Below are 22,491 nucleotides of genomic sequence, written 5' to 3' on the forward strand. Positions count from 1 at the left end.
TTGTATACCAAGACAAGAATATCTACAGAATAAAAGGATGAAAGCAAGAAAGCATCCCATTGTCATTTGGCACTTAATGATACAGGTGTAGAAGTTGAAAGTCAGCAGTAACAGTCTCATTCATATGAACAAAATTAAAGCCCCACTGAATTTAACATAAGTATTTGAATATTGTGGTTCCAAAATCTACCCTCATGGATAAAAAAACAAATTATGCTTACCAGATCATTTCCTTTCCTTCTGTATGAAGAGAGTCCACGGCTTCATTCATTACTTGTGGGAATTAAGAACCTGGCGACCAGGAGGAGGCAAAGACACCAAAGCCAAAGGCTTAAATACCTCCCCCTCTCCCTTCATCCCCCAGTCATTCTGCAGAGGGAACAAGGAACAGTAGGAGAAATATCAGGGTATAAAAGGTGCCAGAAGAATAACAAAAATTTAGGTCCGCACAACAGAGAAAACGGGCGGGGCCGTGGACTCTCCTCATACAGAAGGAAAGGAAATTATCTGGTAAGCATAATTTATGTTTTCCTTCTTAATATGAGGAGAGTCCACAGCTTCATTCCTTACTTGTTTGAAACATATACCCAAGCTCTAGAGGACACTGAATGAAAATGGGAGGGTAAAAAGAGGCGGATCCTATTCTGAGGGCACCACAGCCTGCAAAATCTCTCTCTCAAAAGCTGCTTCAGCCGAAGCAAAAACGTCAAATTTGTAAAATTTTGAAAAAGGTATGTAAGGAGGACCAGGTAGTCACCCTACAAATCTGCTCCATAGAGGCCTCATTCTTGAAGGCCTAAGATGAAGCCACAGCTCTAGTTGAATGAGCCTTAATCCTCTGAGGAGGCTTATGTCCCGCTGTTTCATATGCTAAGCGAATAATACTCCTCAACCAAAAGATAAGGAAGTGGAAGAAGCCTTCTGCCCTCTGCCCTCTACGTTTCCCAGAGTAGACAACAAATAAGGACAAAGTCTGTATAAAGGCATTCATAGCCTGAAGATAAAATTTCAAAGCCTGAACCACATCCAAATAATGAAGTAATCGTTCCTTCAAAGAGGAAGGATTAGGACACAAGAAAGGAACGACAATCTCCTGATTGATGTTGCGATCAGACACAACCATGGGGAGAAAACCCAACCCAGTACGAAGAACAGCCTTATTGGCATGAAAAACTAGGTAAGGAGGCTCACATTGCAAGGCTGCCAACTCAGAGACAACTCAGGCTGCCAACTCAGAGACTAGCTATTGCTTCGTGCCGAAGCAATAGCTAGTAGAAAAAAGTAGAAAAGTAGAAAAAAGAACCTTCCAAGACAGTAATTTAATGTCAACCGAATGCATAGGCTCAAACGGAGCCCTCTGCAAAACCTTAAGAACTAGATTTAAGCTCCAAGGAGGAGCAGTAGGTCAAAACACAGGCCTGATTCTAGACAGAGCCTGAACAAAAGGCTGAACATCAGGAAGCTCAGCGAGTCACTTGTGCAATAACACAGATAGAGCCGAAATCTGTCCCTTTAAGGAACTAGCAGCAAGTCCCTTCTCCAAACCATCTTGGAGAAAGGAAAGAATCCTGGACACCTTGACCTTGTGCCAGGGGAATCCACGCTCTTCACACCAGAACAAGTAGGTCCTCCACACCTTATGGTAGATGCGACGGGTGACCGGCTTTCTAGCTTGAATGAGAGTATCAATCACTCTCTCAGAAAAACCTCTCTTGGCTAGGACTAAGCGTTCAATCTCCACGCAGTCGGCCTCAGATAATCTAGATTCTGATGAATAAAAGGACCCTGTTACGGCAGATCTCTGCGACAAAGTAACCTTCATGGAGGAGATGAGGACATCCCCACCAGGTCCGTGAACCACGTCCTTCACTGCCACGATGGAGCAATTAGAATAGCCGAAGCTTGCTCCTGCTTGACGCAGGCCACTACACGAGGGAGAAGTGGCAACGGTGGAAAAATGTAAACTAGGTTGAACCTTCAAGGCACTGCTAATGCATCTATCAGCTCTGCCTGGGGATCCCTGGACCGACCCGTATTTGGTTAGCTTGTTATCGGGATCGCCATTAGATCTATCTCCTGCGTCCCCCATCTGTTGCAAATCTCCGCAAACACCTTGGGATGGAGAAACCATTCCCCCGGATTAAAAGATTGTCTGCTGAGAAAATCCGCTTCCCAGTTGTCAACACCCGGAATGTGGATCGCTGACAGCGAGCAGTTGTGGGTCTCCGCCCATTCCAGAATCCGAGATACTTCCCTCATTGCTAGGAAGCTCCTTGTTCCCCCCTGATCGTTGATGTAAGCCACTGAGGTTATGTTGTCTGATTGGAATCTGATAAACTGGGATGAACCCAGAAGAGGCCAGGCCTTCAGAGCATTGAAGATTGCTCGAAGTTCCAAAATGTTGATCGGGAGGAGAGACTCCTCTTGAGTACACATGCCCTGTGCCTTCCTGGCACCCGAAACAGCTCCACATCCTGATTGACTTGTGTCCATAGTAACAATCTCCCAGGATGGTCTCAAGAAGGATGTCCCTTGGGACAGGTGATCTGGACAGAGCCACCAAGAGAGCGATTCTCTCGACCAGTTGTCCAGAGAAATATGTTGTGACAGATCCAAGTGGTCGCCTTTCCATTGCCTCAGCATGCACAGCTTAAGAGGTCTGAGATGGAACCTGGCAAATGGGATGATATCTATGCTAGACACCATGAGCCCAATTACCTTCATAAACCGGGCCACAGAGGGCCTAAATGAGGTCTGGAGGGCAAGACAACTGGAAGTAATTTTGCAACGTCTCTGGTCTGTAAGAAATATCCTCATAGATATGGAATCTATTATCGTACCCAGGAATTTTCTGCTTGAACTAGGAACCAGAGAACTCTTTTATTTTATCTTTTATCTTCCATTCATGAGATCGAAGAAGAAGTAGAAGAGCTCTTGAATGGTCTTCTGTCAGCCGATTGGATGGAGCCTGGACCAGGATGTCATCCAAGTATTGGGCCACTGCAATACCTCTGGTTCTTACCACCGCGAGCAAAGCTCCCAGAACCTTCTTAAATACTTTTAGGGCACTAGCTAGACCAAATGGAAGAGCAACAAACTGGAAATGCTGGTGCAGAAAAGTTAATCTTAAGAACTTAAAGTGATCCTTGTGTATTGGCACATGAAGGTAAGCATCCTTCAAGTCTATCGTAGTCATGAACTGTCCCTCTTGAACTAAGGGCAGAATGGACCTAATTGCCTCCACCTTGAACGATGGGACTGACAGGAACTTGTTTAAGCACTTTAGGTCCAGAATTGGGCAAAACGTACGCTCCTTCTTTGGGACCACAAAAAGGTTGGCCTAGTACCCAAGACCTCGCTCTGCTAGAGGTACTGGCACAATTACTCCCAGGGAGGAGAGATCCCTCACGCACCCTAGAAAAGCTTCTTGTTTTTCTGGTCTTGAAGACAGAATTGATAAGAGGAATCTGCCCCTGGGTGGATGAGATTTGAATCCTATCCCGTAACCCTGAGCGATGACCTCCGGAATCCAAGGGTCTTGCATGTCCCCCAGCCAAGCCTCCACAAAGAGAGATAGTCTGCCCCCAACATGATCCAGTGACGGATCGGGGGCCGCCCGTTCATGTCGATTTGGTTTCTGCCGGCTTCTTGTTCTGCTTGGATTTATTAGAAGATTGAGACTATTTCCAAGTTCCCTTGGACTGATCAGGCTTCGCAGCGGGCTGATGGCATTGGGATTTATCCAAACCAAAGGGATGAAAATTAGGACCCTGTCCTTTAGGTTTATTCTTCGTGTCCTGCAGTAGAAAGGCATCCTTGCCCCCAGTGACCGTGGATATGATTGAGTCCAGTCCTGGACCGAAAATAATCTTTCCCTTAAATGGAAGGGAAAGTAATTTATATTTTGAAGTCATGTCCGCAGACCAAGACTTCAGCCAGAGTGCCCTACGGGCTAGAACAGAAAACCCTGATGTCTTGGCATTCAGGCGAATAATCTGCATATTTGCATCACAGATAAAGGAATTAGCTACCTTCAAGGCCTTAATTCTTTCCTGGATCTCGTTGAGGGGAGTTTCCACCTCGATCATTTCCGATAAAGAATCTTAACAATAGGTAGCGGCTACAGCCACTGCAGCAACCGCTGCTGCTGGCGGAAACAAATACCCGTGTGCTGAAACATCTTTCTCAAGAGTTTCTAGCTTCTTATCCATGGGTTTCTTAAATGACTAACAATCCTCGAGCGGGATAGTAGTGCGCTTAGGAAGCATGGAGATAGCTCCATCCACCTTAGGGATAGAACCCCACAACTCTAATTGGAAGTCCGGAACCGAAAACAATTTCTTAAAGGAAGAAGAAGGGGAAAAAGAAGATTCAAGTTTCTCCCATTCATTCTTAATAATATTTGCCATCTTTACGGGAACCAGGAAAGTCTGTGGAACCACTTTGTCCTCATAAACCTTATCAAGCTTAGGAACAGAAGGTTCCTTGAGTAATTTAGGTTCCGGAACCTCTAACGTAGCAAACACTTCCTTTAACAGAAAGCATAAGTGCTCAGCCCTAAATCTAAAGTCTGGTTCCTCTGCAGCCGGAGGTTTAGATGCAGCAGATTCTGACCCATAAAGGGCATCCTCTGAAGTATCAGAAGCGTCCTCATCAGCGGATAATCTAGTAAGAGATAAATCTAACAAGTTGGTAAATGACCCCTGTAAAGGATAGCAATATTTGACCTTTCGCTTGCGCTTAGCAGGGCAAAGTAAAGCACTGAAGGCCGCAGACACTGCCGTTTGTAGCTGTTCAGTAAAGTCTGGCGGTAAGAGGGCCCCTCTCGAAGGAGGATTAGCAGTGCAATGGGAAGCTGCATGTGTAGTAGATGACGACTGTAAGTAACACACCACACGGGACTGAGACCCCTCAGAGGTGGACGGCTCAGTGGTACTAAACATCTTAGGTTTCTTAGATATAAGTACTTTATCAAGGCATGTGGAACATAATTGAGCAGGCGGGTATACCGTAGCATCCTCACAATAAAAACAGGTATTAGATTTAGGTAAAGAGGGAGTGTACCCTCTAATGCATCAGAATCCTCCATAGCTTGTGCTTTAAAGATGGACTATGGAAAAAGATAAATGGCACCTTTCTACCCCCAATGGCTGGGGCCTTCACCACTTCCTATGACCCAAGCCCCACAGAGAAACCACTTTGTCTCCTGTAAACCACACTGTCAGGAAAGAGGATATCAATGAGACCACACCCGGTGTGCCATGCAGGACCGCCCCTGCTCCTAGAAGAAGCACGCCAAATCCAAAAGGCCACGCAGATATACAAAATGAAAGTAAAACCTGAATGTTCCCACATCTGCCTGAGCCTCATCTCACACGTCGCAGCATAAAACATAATAAAGCAAATTATGCGAAAAATATCCCCTGTTCAATAATCCCCTTCTGGAGATATTAACCTTCGATTCCATACAGATAAAAGGAGTCACACTGTGACCCTGTCTTCTTGGGTTATCATATGAGTATAAAATGAAACAATCTTACCGGAATCACCACCGTGGAACAGACACACAGCCTCTCAAGTTTGACAGTCTTTTGGCACTGCACCTGACATGGACTTGAGTGATAACAGTGAAACTCGTCAAAACTGATTCCTTAGGAGCTGCCAATACGAGTCTGGATGGCTTCGCAGAAAGACTCTCCCTGCATCTCCAGACCCTAACATTCGTCAATGCTCTCACTGAGAGGCTGACAAGACTAGTTAAAGCTCCAGTCCCATACTGAAGGGTACTACCATGCATAAGAGACTACTCCAAATCTTCCATTACTTCTCTGCCATCCTCCTGTGACGAAAGGCAAAGAATGACTGGGGGATGAGGAGAGGTATTTAAGCCTTTGGCTGGGGTGTCTTTGCCTCCTCCTGGTGGCCAGGTTCTTAATTCCCACAAGTAATGAATGAAGCCATGGACTCTCCTCATATTAAGTGGTTCAATGAAAATAACTTTGTGCTAAAGCAGGGACATCCCTAAAAGCCTGACATCATAAAAATCTATGAAGAGTGGTTTATGGATACTAGAGAGAAAAATGTACTGCCTCTCAAACCTCAATCTTAGCTCCAATCTTAAATTTAGGACAGTAGACAAAGTCCATTCTTAATTACACTCTTCAGATCAGGTATCTAAAGTTTGCATTTATTAGCACCATTTTCAAAGATAAGCAAGAGTCTATTTTGTATTTGGCACTTACTCTGCCGCATTTTCCTTTTTGTCATCTTTCTCTTCGCGTTCCTGTTTGGCATTAAGTCCAGAGGTCTGCACACCTTGTGACGTAACTTCTGGTGATCTTTTGTGCTCGGAGCTACTGAAGCTGATGGCTGGTGAGATGCTGGGACTGCTAGGCTTGCTGCTGCCGTTACTGGTAGGAGCATTGCTGCCATTTTCAAAGGTTGTTTCCTTTTCAGTTGTATCTGATTTGTCCTTTGTGAGCTCTCTGGGTTTCTCAACACTATCACGATTTCTACCAAGCAGTTGAACCACAGCATCAGGACTGGAGCTGGGCTGTAACTAGAAAAGCATTTTTTTTGTTTGTGCCATTTAAATAAGCTGCAACAATGTCAGCTAAAACACAGCAATCAGATCTTTCATTGCAATGATACTATAGCAATATTTTATTAATAATACACAGACTAGGTTACCAATGCTAAAAATGCAAAACAAAAAGGAGACCATCACATGTGGGATTTAACTCCAGTCCACTAGGAGGAGGCAAAAAAATATCCAACCTACTAACAGCTATTAATCCCTCCCACTTTCCTGTACAACTCAGTCAAACATATGGCCAAGAAAGGTGAGTAACAGAAAAGCAGAAAAGGGCAAAGCAAAATAAAAGTACAAACTAAGACTGCCTCCAACTAAATAGAGAAAACGGTGGGTCTTGTGGACTCTCACCACCATGAAAGAAATCAGTTGAGAATAAATTTTGTTTGAGTCCACGCGTGGGATATAATATCTAAGCTGTGAAGTCCATGAGTTTATTATGAAAGGGCAGGACATGAAGTTAAGACAGAAACACTTGACCAGACACTGTTGCCTAGAAAACTTTCCTGCCAAAAGATGCCTCAGATGAGGCAATCAAAGTGATAACATCTAGTAAAAGTGTGTAAAGACCACCAGGTAGCTGCCTTGCAATTTTTTCCACTGAGGCTTCATTTTTAAAAGCCCAAGAAGTTGAAGCTGATCTAGTATAATGAGCAGGAATGTGTTCCGGGGAAGTCTTTCCCCAAGGAAGTATTATGAATAATTTTTTCAGCCGAGTGGCTAGCGTAACAGCTGTAACCCATTGTCTCCTTAAGAGCTCCTGAAATAAGAACAAACAAAGAAGAAGACAGTCCCTCTAGTGAGCTATAAATAAAGTTTTAGTGCCCTTACCTCATCCAGATAATGTAAAAGCTGCTCCTCAGAATTTTTAGGAGCTAGACACAAGAAAGGAAAACAATCTCTTGATTAAAGAGACATAAACCCCACAATTTTTAACTTCTTTCCAATTTACTTCTATTATTAAAATTTCTGTTTTCTTGTTACTCATTGTTGAAAAGCAGGGAGGTAAGTTCAATTGTGTGCACGTGTCTGCAGTACTATATGGCAGCAGTTTTGCAACAATGTTATACATTAGCAAAAGCACTAGATGTCAGCACTAGTTCCTGTCATGTCGCACACTAGACATGTGCACTCTACCAATCTAGATATCACTTTAACAAAGAACAACAAGAGAAAGAAGCAAATTTGGTAATATAAGAAAATTGAAACCTTTTTTAAAATTTAAATCTATAACAGAATCATGAAAGAAACATTTGGGGTTTCATGTCCTTTAATGTTATCTATTGAAAAACTAACTTAGGAAAAAAGCTGTAAGCACTTCCTTATCTTGATGGCAAATAAGATAAGGAGACTAACATGAAAACGCTGAGAGTTAAGAAATTCTTCTACCTGGAAAAATGACTAAAAGAAACAAAAACATTTCAAGACAGAAGATGACTAACCATACTGGGCACATGCTCAAAAGGAGGAGCCTGCAACCCCTTAAAGATCAAATTAAGGAGGAGATACCAGTTTACTCACCTGAACAAAAACCTGAATGTTTGGCAGCTTTGCAAAATTTTTGTGATACAAAACTGAGAGGACAGAAATATGACTCTTCCAGGGACTGGCTGATAAGCCCTTATCTAGCCCATCTTGAAGAATTCAAAGAATTATAAATTAATTCCAACAAAATCCCTTACTGTCACACAAGGAAAAAAAAAACTTCCAGACCTGTGATAAATCTTCCTAACTTAGATAAGAGTGTCAATGGCCGATTAAAGAGAAAACTCTATGACTTCAATCTCCAAGCTGTTAAATGCAGACCTTTTAGGTATGGATGGAACAGTGGTCCTTGAGACAGATCTTTCCAAGGTGAAAAACAAAACTTGATATCTGAACCAGATTCATGTACCAAGTCCTGCAAGGCTAAGCTGGATATATATCACTCTGAATACATTAGGAGGGAAAAAGTAAATGAAAAAAAATAGTCAGGCAACTAATAGAGCTTCTATGAGTTCTGGTTGAGGATCTCATGACCTGACACAATACATGTGAAACTTGTGATTCAAAAGAGAACCCATAAGATATAAATCTGTAAGGCCCCACCGATTCGCAATTTGCTCAAACACCTCCTGGTTCAGAGACCACTACCCTGGGTGAACTGGACAGATGAGAAAGTCTGCTTCCCAACTGTTTACTCCTGGGATATTAATTGCTCATATAGTACAATGATTTTGTTCTGCCAAATTCAGAATGCAGAATACCACCTTGATCGCCAGGGCTCTTCGAGAATCTGAGACTTGACCCCATTCTAACAAACTGGCATCTATGGTGATGACTACTCAAGACAGCCGGAGAAAAAATGATCCTTAAATCACAGACTGATGACCAAGAGAGACTGTCTGGTCTTGTAATCAATAAAAATCCTGTGTTAAAGACGATTGTACAGCAATATATGTGTCCTTTAATAGTTCTATTGCCATCTTCCCCCTGTGAGAGAATGGATCCAAATCAATAGAAATATTACCATCTGATGGCAAATATTTACGCTTGTCTGGAGGGCCATAAAAGCCAACACATTGTAGAGAATAAATCCAGGTGAAAAATTAATCTGGCCTCCCTGAGAAGTACTCATGGCAGAAGGACAGTAGGAACCTGTCTAGAATAAGCAATATGGTTTGCTGACTGCAATGCTGGAAGTCCCTTGCAAAGCTGGTCATACATACAGATGCGCACAATGCGTGCAAAAAACTAAGCAAGTAAATGTGAAATCTACTGGTGTGTGCACAACGAGCATATAGAGTAAAAGTGCAAAAAAATAATGCATACTAAGTAAAAAATGCAAAACAAATGATTATGTATGCATAAGCAAAAGCGTTCTAGTCAAAAAAGAAAGCAAACAAAAAACAACGCACAAAAAGTCACATGGAAACAAGAAAACAAGTATTAAGTATTTTTTGCTTATTTTCAGTTAACACACCTCAAAGCCTATAATAGGGTGAAATAAGTTACTAATATGCTCGTACCTAAAATGCATGACATAATGTTCCCTAGGCTATGATATATCCATAAGTGAGTACCTACTAATAGTCTACAGGCTAAACAGGTCCCGCCACAACAAGCACCACAATTACCTGATAGGCACCCATACTACTGGACTTTCCATAAGCAGCAGGAACTGCTTCCAGAAACGTTTAACCAACAGAAGGGGCCTAGGGACTGGTCCCTGCGACACCCGTGGCAGGCCTGTGAACAAATCCCATAGGGTAGTTTTCTGCCACTTCAAAGACATCCCTCTGTCTAAACAGAACCCTTCTCAAAAACACCTGAAGCATCTCCCGTCTTCACCTTCCACCTGTGAAGGCAAAGACTAGACAAGTTTCCAGTAAGGTGGGAGCATTGTTATGGGCTCTAGAAGTTTACAAGATGACTCACAGATTCTCACCATCTGATGTAAAAAACATAATTTCTGTAACAACTTACCTGATAAATTAATTTCTTTCATACTGGCAAGAGTCCATGAGCTAGTGACGCATGGATATACATTCCTACCAGGAGGTGCAAAGTTTCCCAAACCTCAAAATGCCTATAAATACACCCCTCGCCACACCCACAATTCAGTTTAACGAATAGCCAAGTAGTGGGGTGATAAAGAAAGGAGTAAAAAGCATAAAAAAAAAGAATTTGGAAATATTTGTTCTTTATAAAAAAAAAACATAACCACCATAAAAAGGGTGAGTCTCATGGACTCTTGCCAATATGAAAGAAATGAATTTATCAGGTAAGCTCTTACTTAAATTATGTTTTCTTTCATGTAATTGGCAAGAGTCCATGAGCTAGTGACGTATGGGATATCAATACCCAAGATGTGGAACTCCACAGAAGAGTCACTAGAGAGGGAGGGAAAAAATAATAACATCCATTTTCCGCTGAAAAAATTAATCCACAATCCAAAATATAAGTTTATTCTCATAAATGAAAAGAAAAAACTTAAACAAAAGCAGAGGAATCAAACAAACAGCTGCCTGAAGAATTTTTCTATCAAAAACTGCTTCCGAGGAAGCAAATACATCAAAACGGTAGAATTTAGTAAATGTATGCAAAGAAGACCAAGTTGCTGCTTTGTAAATCTGATCAACTGAAGCTTCATTCTTAAAAGCCCAAGAAGTGGAGACTGATCTAGTAGAATGAGCTGTAATTCTCTTAAGGCGGGACCTGACCTGACTCGAAATAAGCCTGATGAATAAAAAGCTTAACCAGGATGCCAAGGAAATGGCACAAGCTTTCTGATCTTTCCTAGGACCAGAAAAGACAACAAATAGACTAGAAGTCTTCCTGAAATCTCTAGTAGCTTCAACATAATATTGCAAAGCTCTCACAACATCCAAAGAATGTAAGGATCTCACCAAAGAATTCTTAGGATTAGGACACAAAGAAGGAACAACAATTTCTCTATTAATGTTGTTAGAATTCACAACCTTAGGTAAAAATTTAAATGACATCCTGATGGAAAATCAAAAAAAGGAGATTCACAAGAAAGAGCAGATAATTCTGAAACTCTTCTAGCAGTAGAAATGTCCAAAAGGAACAACACTTTCCAAGAAAGTAGTTTAATGTCCAAAGAATGCATAGGCTCCAAAGGAGGAGCCTGTAAATCCTTTAAAATCAAATTAAGACTCCGAGGAGGAGAAATTGATTTAATGACAGGCTTGATACGGACCAAAGCCTGCATGAAACAGTGAATATCAGGAAGCTTAGCAATATTTCTGTAAAATAAAACAGAAAGAGCAGAGATTTGTCCCTTCAAGGAAGAAACTGTAAAATTCTAGGAATTCTAAAGGAATGCCAGGAAAATTTATGAGAACACCATGAAATATAAGTCTTCCAAACTCGATAATAAATCTTCCTAGAAACAGATTTACGAGCCTGTAAAATAGAATTAATTACAGAGTCCGAGAAACCTCTATGACTAAGCACTAGGCGTTCAATTTCCATACCTTCAAATTTAATGATTTGAGATCCTTATGGAAAAATGGACCTTGAGACAGAAGGTCTGGTCTTAAAGGAAGTGGCCAAGGTTGGCAACTGGATATCCGAACAAGATCCGCATACCAAAACCTGTGAGGCCATGCTGGAGCTACCAGCAACACAAATGATTGTTCCATGATGATCTTGGAGATCACTCTTGGAAGAAGAGCTAGAGGCGGGAAGATATAAGCAGGTTGGTAACAGCAAGGAACTGCTAACGCATCCACTGCCTCTGCTTAAGGATCCCTGGACCTGGACAGGTACCTGGGAAGTTTCTTGTTTAGATAGTAAGCCATCAGATCTATTTCTGGAAGACCCCATATCTGAACAATTTGAGAAAACATATCTGCATGGAGCGACCACTCCCCAAGATGTAAAGTCTGATGACTGAGATAATCCCCTTCCCAATTGTCTACACCTGGGATATGAACCGCAGAAATGAGACAGGAGCTGGATTACGCCCAAGAAAGTATCCGAGATACTTCTTTCATAGCTTGGGGACTTCGAGTCCCATCCTGATGATTGACATATGCCACAGTTGTGATATTGTCTGTCTGAAAACAAATGAACGTTTCTCTCTTCAACAGAGGCCACACCTGAAGAGCCCTGAAAAAAGCACAGAGTTCTAAAACATTGATTGGTAACCTCACCTCTTCACATTTCCAAACCCCTTGTGCTGTCAGAGATCCCCAGACAGCTCCCCAACCTGAAAGACTTGCATCTGTTGTGATCACAGTCCAGATTGGACGAACAAAAGAGGCTCCTTGAACTATACTATGGTAATCTAACCACCAAGTCAGATCGAACATTGGGATTTAAACGGCCATTATGCACTCAAAAAAATATGGGATAATTAAATAAAGCATTAAAAGAAAATAAAGTTTTCAATTAACATGTATTATCAATTTTGCTGCTTAAGGTCCTAAAAATGATGTTAAAGTTTAAAGTCCTCTGACTTCATGAGAATACGTTCGTAATACCCAGTAGCTACAGAACAAGGCTTTTTTCCACACTCCCTAACTTGTGTTTAGACAGCCCTCCTGCTGGAGCGGTCTGTGTAATGTGCTTTGTAGTGCAGTAATATGTTCAAAGGCAGAAACGATATAGATATACACAGAAGCTGCAGAATTCCACTTCCCTTTCCCGCTCCGGTTACCGCTGATCTCCTCCAGTCACTGCACACCCTAATTAAATGCCGTGGTAACCCGGGAGGGGATAGGTAAGTGGAATTCCTGCAGCATTAGAACGGACAGAAGGGAAAATATGCTGCTGAGTTTAGCAGCTTCTGTCTATATCTGCATCTGCCGATTTCACAGTCCGTTCTAACGCTGCAGGAATTCCACTTCCCTCCCCCCTCCCAGTTACCGCAGCATTTAATTAGGGTGTGCAGAGACTGGAGGAGATCTGTGGTAACCGGAGGGGGAAAGGGAAGTGGAATTCTGCAGCTTCTGTGTATATCTATATCCTTTCTGCCTTTGAACATATTACTGCACTACAAAAGCACATTACACAGACCGCTCCAGCAGGAGGGCTGTCTAAACACAAGTTAGGGAGTGTGAAAAAAGCCTTGTTTTGTAGCTACTGGGTATTACGAATGTATTCTCATGAAGTCAGAGGACTTTAAACGTTATCATTTTTAGGACCTTAAGCAGCAAAATTCATAATACATGTTAATTGAAAACTTTATTTTCTTTTAATGCTTTATTTAATTATCCCATATTTTTTTGAGTGCATAATGGCCCTTTAAGAATATTAATTGTGATATCTTTGTATAATCCATGCACTATTGATTCAGCATACAAAGCTGGAGAGGTCTCATATGAAAATGAGCAAAGGGGATTGCGTCCGATACTGCAGTCATGAGACCTAAAACTTCCATGCACATAGCTACTGAAGGGAATGATTGAGACTGAAGGTTCCAACAAGCTGAAACCAATTTTAGTTGTCTCTTGTCTGTTAGAGACAGAGTCATGGGCACTGAATCTATCTGGAAACCTAAAAAGGTGACCCTTGTCTCGGGAATCAAGGAACTTTTCGGTAAATTGATCCTCCAACCATGTCTTTGAAGAAACAACACTAGTTGATTCGTGTGAGATTCTGCAGAATGTAAAGACTGAACTAGTACCAAGATATCGTCCAAATAAGGAAACACCGCAATACCCTATTCTCTGATTACAGAGAGTAGGGCACCGAGAACCTTTGAACAAATTCTTGGAGCTGTCGCTAGGCCAAATGGAAGAGCGACAAATTGGTAATGCTTGTCTAGAAAAGAGAATCTCAGAAACCGATAGTTATCTGGATGAATCGGAATATGAAGATATGAATCCTGTAAGTCTATTGAGGACATATAATGACCTTGCTGAACAAAATGCAGAATAGTCCGTATAGTCACCATTTTGAAAGTTGGCACTCTTACAAAACGATTCAAAATTTTCAGATCCAGAACTGGTCTGAATGAATTTTCTTTCTTTGGGACAATGAAAAGATCAGAATAAAACCCCAGACCCTGTTCCTGAAACGGAACTGGTATGATTACCCCTAAGGTCTGAAACACACTTCAGAAAAGCCTGAGCCTTTACTGGATTTGCTTGGATGTGTGAGAGAAAAAATCTTCTCACCGGAGGTCTTACTCTGAATTCTATTCGGTACCCTTGAGAGACAATACTCTGAATCCATTGATTTTGGACAGAATCTGCCCAAATGCTTTGGAAGAATCTTAATCTGCCCCCTACTAGCTGAGCTGGAATGAGGGCCGCACCTTCATGCAGACTTGGGGGCTGGCTTTGGTTTCTTAAATGGCTTGGATTTATTCCAACTTGAAGAAGGTTTCCAATTGGAACCAGATTCTTTGGGGGAAGGATTGGGTTTCTGTTCCTTATTTTGTCGAAAGGAACGGAAACGGTTAGAAGCTTTAGATTTACCCTTAGGTCTTTTATCCTGAGGCAAAAAACTCCCTCCCCCCAGTGACAGTTGAAATAATGAATCCAACTGAGAACCAAATATATTATTGCCTTAGAAAGAAAGAGATAGTAATCTAGATTTAGATACCATGTCAGCATTCCAATATTTAAGCCACAAAGTTCTTCTAGCTAAAATAGCTAAAGACATAGATTTAACATCAATTTTGATTATATCAAAAACATAATTTATGTAAGAACTTACCTGATAAATTCATTTCTTTCATATTAGCAGTCCATGAGCTAGTGACGCATGGGATATACATTCCTACCAGGAGGGGCAAAGTTTCCCAAACCTCAAAATGCCTATAAATACACCCCTCACCACACCCACAATTCAGTTTAACGAATAGCCAAGAAGTGGGGTGATAAGAAAGGAGCGAAAGCATCAAAATAAGGAATTGGAATAATTGTGCTTTACACAAAAAAATCATAACCACCACAAAAAAGGGTGGGCCTCATGGACTCTTGCTAATATGAAAGAAATTAATTTATCAGGTAAGTTCTTACATAAATTATGTTTTCTTTCATGTAATTAGCAAGAGTCCATGAGCTAGTGACGTATGGGATAATAAATACCCAAGATGTGGAACTTCCACGCAAGAGTCACTAGAGAGGGAGGGATAAAATAAAGACAGCCAATTCTGCTGAAAAATAATAATAATCCACAACCCAAAACAAAAGTTTTAATTTCAATAATGAAAAAAAACTGAAATTATAAGCAGAAGAATCAAACTGAAACAGCTGCCTGAAGTACTTTTCTACCAAAAACTGCTTCAGAAGAAGAAAACACATCAAAATGGTAGAATATAGTAAAAGTATGCAAAGAAGACCAAGTTGCTGCTTTGCAAATCTGATCAACAGAAGCTTCATTCCTAAACGCCCAGGAAGTAGAAACTGACCTAGTAGAATGAGCCGTAATTCTTTGAGGCGGGGATTTACCTACATAAGCATGATGAATCAAAGACTTTAACCAAGACGCCAAAGACATGGCGGAGGCCTTCTGACCTTTCCTGGACCCAGAAAAGATAACAAATAGACTAGAAGTCTTTCTAAAATCTTAGTAGCTTCAACATAATATTTCAAAGCTCTTACTACATCCAAAGAATGTAAAGATCTCTCCTTTGAATTCTTAGGATTAGGACATAATGAAGGAACAACAATTTCCCTACTAATGTTGTTAGAATTCACAACCTTAGGTAAAAATTTAAAAGAAGTCCGCAACACTGCCTTATCCTGATGAAAAATCAGAAAAGGAGATTCACAAGAAAGAGCAGATAACTCAGAAACTCTTCTAGCAGAAGAGATGGCCAAAAGGAACAGAACTTTCCAAGAAAGTAATTTAATGTCCAGAGAATGCATAGGTTCAAACGGAGGAGCTTGTAAAGCCCTCAGAACCAAATTAAGACTCAAAAGAGGAGAGATTGACTTAATGACAGGTTTGATACGAACCAAAGCCTGTACAGAACAATGAATATCAGGAAGAATAGCAATCTTTCTGTGAAAAAGAACAGAAAGAGCAGAGATTTGTCCTTTCAAGGAACTTGCAGACAAACCTTTATCCAAACCATCCTGAAGAAACTGTAAAATTCTAGGAATTCTGAAAGAATGCCAGGAGAATTTATGAGAAGAACACCAAGAAATGTAAGTCTTCCAGACTCGATAATAAATCTTCCTAGACACAGATTTACGAGCCTGTAACATAGTATTAATTACTGAGTCAGAGAAACCTCTATGACTAAGAATCAAGCGTTCAATTTCCATACCTTCAAATTTAATGATTTGAGATCCTGATGGAAAAAAGGGCCTTGAGATAGGTCTGGTCTTAACGGAAGAGTCCAAGGTTGGCAACTGGCCATCCGAATGAGATCTGCATACCAAAACCTGTGAGGCCATGCTGGAGCCACCAGCAGTACAAACGAACGTTCCATTAGAATTTTGGAAATCACTTTGGAAGAAGAACTAGAGGCGGAAAGATATAGGCAGGATGATAATTCCAAGGAAGCGACAACGCGTCCACTGCCTCCGCCTGAGGGTCCCTGGATCTGGACAGATACCTGGGAAGTTTCTTGTTTAGATGAGAGGCCATCAGATCTATTTCTGGAAGTCCCCAGATTTGAACAATCTGAAGAAATACCTCTGGGTGAAGGGACTATTCGCCTGGATGTAACGTCTGGCGACTGAGATAATCCGCTTCCCAATTGTCTACACCTGGGATGTGAACCGCAGAGATTAGACAGGAGCTGGATTCCGCCCATACAAGTATCTGAGATACTTCTTTCATAGCCTGAGGACTGTGAGTCCCACCTTGATGATTGACATATGCCACGGTTGTGACATTGTCTGTCTGAAAACAAATAAACGATTCTCTCTTCAGAAGAGGCCAGAACTGAAGAGCTCTGAAAATCGCACGGAGTTCCAAAATGTTGATTGGTAATCTCGCCTCCTGAGATTCCCAAACCCCCTGCGCTGTCAGGGATCCCCATACAGCTCCCCAACCTGACAGACTCGCATCTGTTGAGATCACAGTCCAGGTTAGACGAACAAAAGAAGCCCCTTGGACTAAACGATGGTGATCTATCCACCACGTCAGAGAGTGTCGTACATTGGGATTTAAGGATATTAATTGTGATATCTTTGTATAATCCCTGCACCACTGGTTCAGCATACAAAGCTGAAGAGGTTGCATGTGAAAACGAGCAAAGGGGATCGCGTCCGATGCAGCAGTCATGAGACCTAGAATTTCCATGCACAAAGCTACCGAAGGGAATGATTGAGACTGAAGGTTTTGACAGGCTGAAACCAATTTCAGACGTCTCTTTTCTGTTAGAGACAAGGTCATGGACACAATCTATTTGAAAACCCAAAAAGGATACCTTTGTCTGAGGAATCAACGAACTCTTTGGTAAATTGATCCTCCAACCATGTCTTTGAAGAAACAACACAAGTTGATTCGTGTGAGATTCTGCAGAATGTAAAGATTGAGCAAGTACCAAGATATCGTCCAAATAAGGAAATACCGCAATACCCTGTTCTCTGATTACAGAGAGAAGGGCACCGAGAACCTTTGAAAAGATCCTTGGAGCTGTTGCTAGGCCAAACGGAAGGGCCACAAACTGGTAATGCTTGTCTAGAAAAGAGAATCTCAGAAACTAAAAGTGATCTGGATGAATCGGAATATGAAGATATGCATCCTGTAAATCTATTGTGGACATATAATGCCCTTGCTGAACAAAAGGCAGAATAGTCCTTATAGTTACCATTTTGAATGTTGGTATTCTTACATAACGATTCAATATCTTTAGATCCAGAACTGGTCTGAAGGAATTCTCCTTCTTTGGTACAATGAATAGATTTGAGTAAAACCCCATACCCTGTTACAGAACTGGAACTGGCACAATTACTCCAGTAAACTCTAGATCTGAAACACATTTCAGAAATGCCTGAGCCTTCACTGGGTTTATTGGAATGCGAGAGAGAAAAAATCTCTTCGCAGGCGGCCTTACCTTGAAACCTATTCTGTACCCTTGTGAAACAATGTTCTGAATCCAAAGACTGTGAATCGAATTGATCCAAATGTCTTTGAAAAAACGTAACCTGCCCCCTACCAGCTGTGCTGGAATGAGGGCCGCACCTTCATGTGGACTTGGGAGCTGGTTTTGACTTTCTAAAAGGCTTGGTTTTATTCCAGATTGGAGAAGGTTTCCAGACAGAAACCGTTCCTTTAGGGGAAGGGTCAGGCTTCTGTTCCTTATTCTGACGAAAGGAACGAAAACGATTAGCAGCCCTGTATTTACCTTTAGATTTTTTGTCCTGAGGCAAAAAAGTTCCTTTCCCCCCAGTAACAGTTGAAATAATAGAATCCAACTGGGAACCAAATAATTTATTACCTTGGAAAGAAAGAGAAAGCAAAGTTGACTTAGAAGACATATCAGCATTCCAAGTTTTAAGCCATAAAGCTCTTCTAGCTAAAATAGCTAAAGACATATACCTGACATCAACTCTAATGATATCAAAGATGGCATCACAAATAAAGTTATTAGCATGTTGAAGGAGTTTAACAATGCTATGAATATTATGGTCTGATGCTAAAGCCTCCAACCAAAAAGTGGAAGCGGCAGCAACATCAGCCAAAGAAATAGCAGGCCTAAGAAGATTACCTGAACATAAATAAGCTTTCCTTAGAAAGGATTCAATCTTCCTATCTAAAGGATCCTTAAAGGAAGTACTATCTGCCGTAGGAATAGTAGTACGTTTAGCAAGAGTAGAGATAGCACCATCAACTTTAGGGATTTTGTCCCAAAACTCTAATCTGTCAGATGGCACAGGATACAATTTCTTAAACCTTTGAGAAAAAGTAAATGAAGTTCCCATATTATTCCATTCCCTAGAAATTACTTCAGAAATAGCATCAGGGACAGGAAAAACTTCTGGAATAACCATAGGAGGTTTAAAAACCGAATTTAAACGCTTAGTAGATTTAGTATCAAGAGGACTAGATTCCTCCATCTCTAAAGCGATTAAAACTTCTTTAAGTAAAGAGCGAATAAATTCCATCTTAAATAAATATGAAGATTTATCAGTGTCAATATCTGAGACAGAATCCTCTGAACCAGAAAAATCCTCATCAGAAACAGACAAATCAGAATGATGACGGTCATTTAAAATTTCATCTGAAAAATGAGAAGTTTTAAAAGACCTTTTACGTTTATTGGAAGGAGGAATAACAGACATAGCCTTCCTAATAGATTTAGAAACAAATTATCTTATATTAACAGGAACATCCTGAGTATTAGATGTTGAGGGAACAGCAACAGGTAATGGTATATTACTAATGGAAATACTATCTGCATCAGCAAGCTTATCATGACATTCATCACAAACTACAGCCGGAGGAACAGTTACCACAAGTTTACAACAAATGCACTTAACTTTGGTAGAACCAGCATCAGGCAGCGTCTTTCCAGAAGTAGATTCTGATCCAGGGTCAATCTGAGACATCTTGCAATATGTAATAGAAAAAACAACATATAAAGCAAAATTAACAAATTCCTTAAATGACAGTTTCAGGAATGGGAAAGAATGCCAATGAACAAGCCTCTACCAACCAGAAGCAATGAGACTGAAATAATGTGAAAAAAAGGTGGAGACAAAAATGACGCACAGATTTTTTAGCGCCAAAAAAGACGCCCACATTATTGGCGCCTAAAAATTTTTGGCGCCATGAATGACGCCACATCCGGTAACACCGACATTTTTGGCGCAAAACGTCAAAAAAATGACGTAATCACGAACAACTTCCGGCGTCAAGTATGACGCCGGAAATGACAAAAAAAATTTGCGCCAAAAAAATCCGCGCCAAGAATGACGCAATAAATTGAAGCATTTTCAGCCCCCGCGAGCCTAACAGCCCACAGGGAAAAAAAGTCAATTTGAAAACAATTTTTAAGGTAAGAAAAAAATTGATTATTCATATGCATTAACCCAAATAATGAAACTGACTTGTCTGAAATAAGGAATATTGATCATCCTGAATCAAGGCAAATATAAGTTTAAAGACATATATTTAGAACTTTATATATAAAGTGCCCAACCATAGCTTAGAGTGTCACAAAAAATAAGACTTACTTACCCCAGGACACTCATCTACATATACAGGGAGTGCAGAATTATTAGGCAAATGAGTATTTTGACCACATCATCCTCTTTATGCATGTTGTCTTACTCCAAGCTGTATAGGCTCGAAAGCCTACTACCAATTAAGCATATTAGGTGATGTGCATCTCTGTAATGAGAAGGGGTGTGGTCTAATGACATCAACACCCTATATCAGGTGTGCATAATTATTAGGCAACTTCCTTTCCTTTGGCAAAATGGGTCAAAAGAAGGACTTGACAGGCTCAGAAAAGTCAAAAATAGTGAGATATCTTGCAGAGGGATGCAGCAAAAACCAAGGCGCAAAATAACTGCCCATGAACTGAGAAAAGTCAAGCGTGCAGATTCCAAGATGCCACTTGCCACCAGTTTGGCCATATTTCAGAGCTGCAACATCACTGCAGTGCCCAAAAGCACAAGGTGTGCAATACTCAGAGACATGGCCAAGGTAAGAAAGGCTGAAAGACGACCACCACTGAACAAGACACACAAGCTGAAACGTCAAGACTGGGCCAAGAAATATCTCAAGACTGATTTTTCTAAGGTTTTATGGACTGATGAAATGAGAGTGAGTCTTGATGGGCCAGATGGATGGGCCCGTGGCTGGATTGGTAAAGGGCAGAGAGCTCCAGTCCGACTCAGACGCCAGCAAGGTGGAGGTGGAGTACTGGTTTGGGCTGGTATCATCAAAGATGAGCTTGTGGGGCCTTTTCGGGTTGAGGATGGAGTCAAGCTCAACTCCCAGTCCTACTGGCAGTTTCTGGAAGACACCTTCTTCAAGCAGTGGTACAGGAAGAAGTCTGCATCCTTCAAGAAAAACATGATTTTCATGCAGGACAATGCTCCATCACACGCGTCCAAGTACTCCACAGCGTGGCTGGCAAGAAAGGGTATAAAAGAAGAAAATCTAATGACATGGCCTCCTTGTTCACCTGATCTGAACCCCATTGAGAACCTGTGTCCATCATCAAATGTGAGATTTACAAGGAGGGAAAACAGTACACCTCTCTGAACAGTGTCTGGGAGGCTGTGGTTGCTGCTGCACGCAATGTTGATGGTGAACAGATCAAAACACTGACAGAATCCATGGATGGCAGGCTTTTGAGTGTCCTTGCAAAGAAAGGTGGCTATATTGGTCACTGATTTGTTTTTGTTTTGTTTTTGAATGTCAGAAATGTATATTTGTGAATGTTGAGATGTTATATTGGTTTCACTGGTAAAAATAAATAATTGAAATGGGTATATATTTGTTTTTTGTTAAGTTGCCTAATAATTATGCACAGTAATAGTCACCTGCACACACAGATATCCCCCTAAAATAGCTATAACTAAAACCAAACTAAAAACTACTTCCAAAACTATTCATCTTTGATATTAATGAGTTTTTTGGGTTCATTGAGAACATGGTTGTTGTTCAATAATAAAATTAATCCTCAAAAATACAACTTGCCTAATAATTCTGCACTCCCTGTAGTAGATAGCCAAACCAGTAATGAAACGAGAATCAGTAGAGGTCATGGTATATAAGAGTATATCGTCGATCTGAAAAGGGAGGTAAGAGATGAATCTCTACGACCGATAACAGAGAACCTATGAAATAGATCCCGTAGAAGGAGACCATTAAATTCAAATAGGCAATACTCTCTTCACATCCCTCTGACATTCACTGCACGCTGAGAGGAAAACCGGGCTCCAGCCTGCTGTGAAGCGCATATCAACGTAGAATCTAGCACAAACTTACTTCACCACCTCCACGGGAGGCAAAGTTTGTAAAACTGAATTGTAGGTGTGGTGAGGGGTGTATTTATAGGCATTTTGAGGTTTGGGAAACTTTGCCCCTCCTGGTAGGAATGTATATCCCATACGTCACTAGCTCATGGACTCTTGCTAATTACATGAAAGAAAATGGCATCACAGATAAAATGATTAGCATGTTGAAGCAAGCGAACAATGCTAGACAAATCAGGATCTGTTTCCTGTAACGCTAAACTTTCCAACCAAAAACTTGATGCAGCTGCAACATCAGCCATAGAAATGGCAGGCCTGAGAAGGTAGCCAGAATATAAATAAGCTTTCCTTAGATAAGATTCAAGTTTCCTATCTAAGGGGTCCTTAAATGAAGTAGTATCTTCCATAGGAATAGTAGTACGTTTGGCAAGAGTAGAAATAGCCCCATCAACTGTGGGGATCTTTTACCAAAACTCCAAACTAACTGCCGGTAAAAGATACAATATTTTAAACCTTGAAGAAGGGATAAAAGAAGTGCCAGGCCTATTC

The 22,491-nt window shown here is 41.0% G+C and overlaps 1 protein-coding gene across 1 annotated transcript in view; it reads right to left on the minus strand.

Annotated features, from left to right (window-relative positions):
- ATXN2 (ataxin 2) overlaps nt 1-22,491 on the minus strand; it is a gene marked incomplete in the record, with an annotated part of 1,324,939 nt that overhangs the window by 521,134 nt on the left and 781,314 nt on the right. Inside the window, 1 exon segment of the mRNA XM_053699757.1 lies at nt 6,243-6,559. Coding sequence (XP_053555732.1) covers nt 6,243-6,559 — 317 coding nt within the window.

The sequence above is a fragment of the Bombina bombina genome, chromosome 2 (assembly GCF_027579735.1).
Source record: "Bombina bombina isolate aBomBom1 chromosome 2, aBomBom1.pri, whole genome shotgun sequence".
Taxonomy (NCBI): Eukaryota; Metazoa; Chordata; class Amphibia; order Anura; family Bombinatoridae; genus Bombina; species Bombina bombina.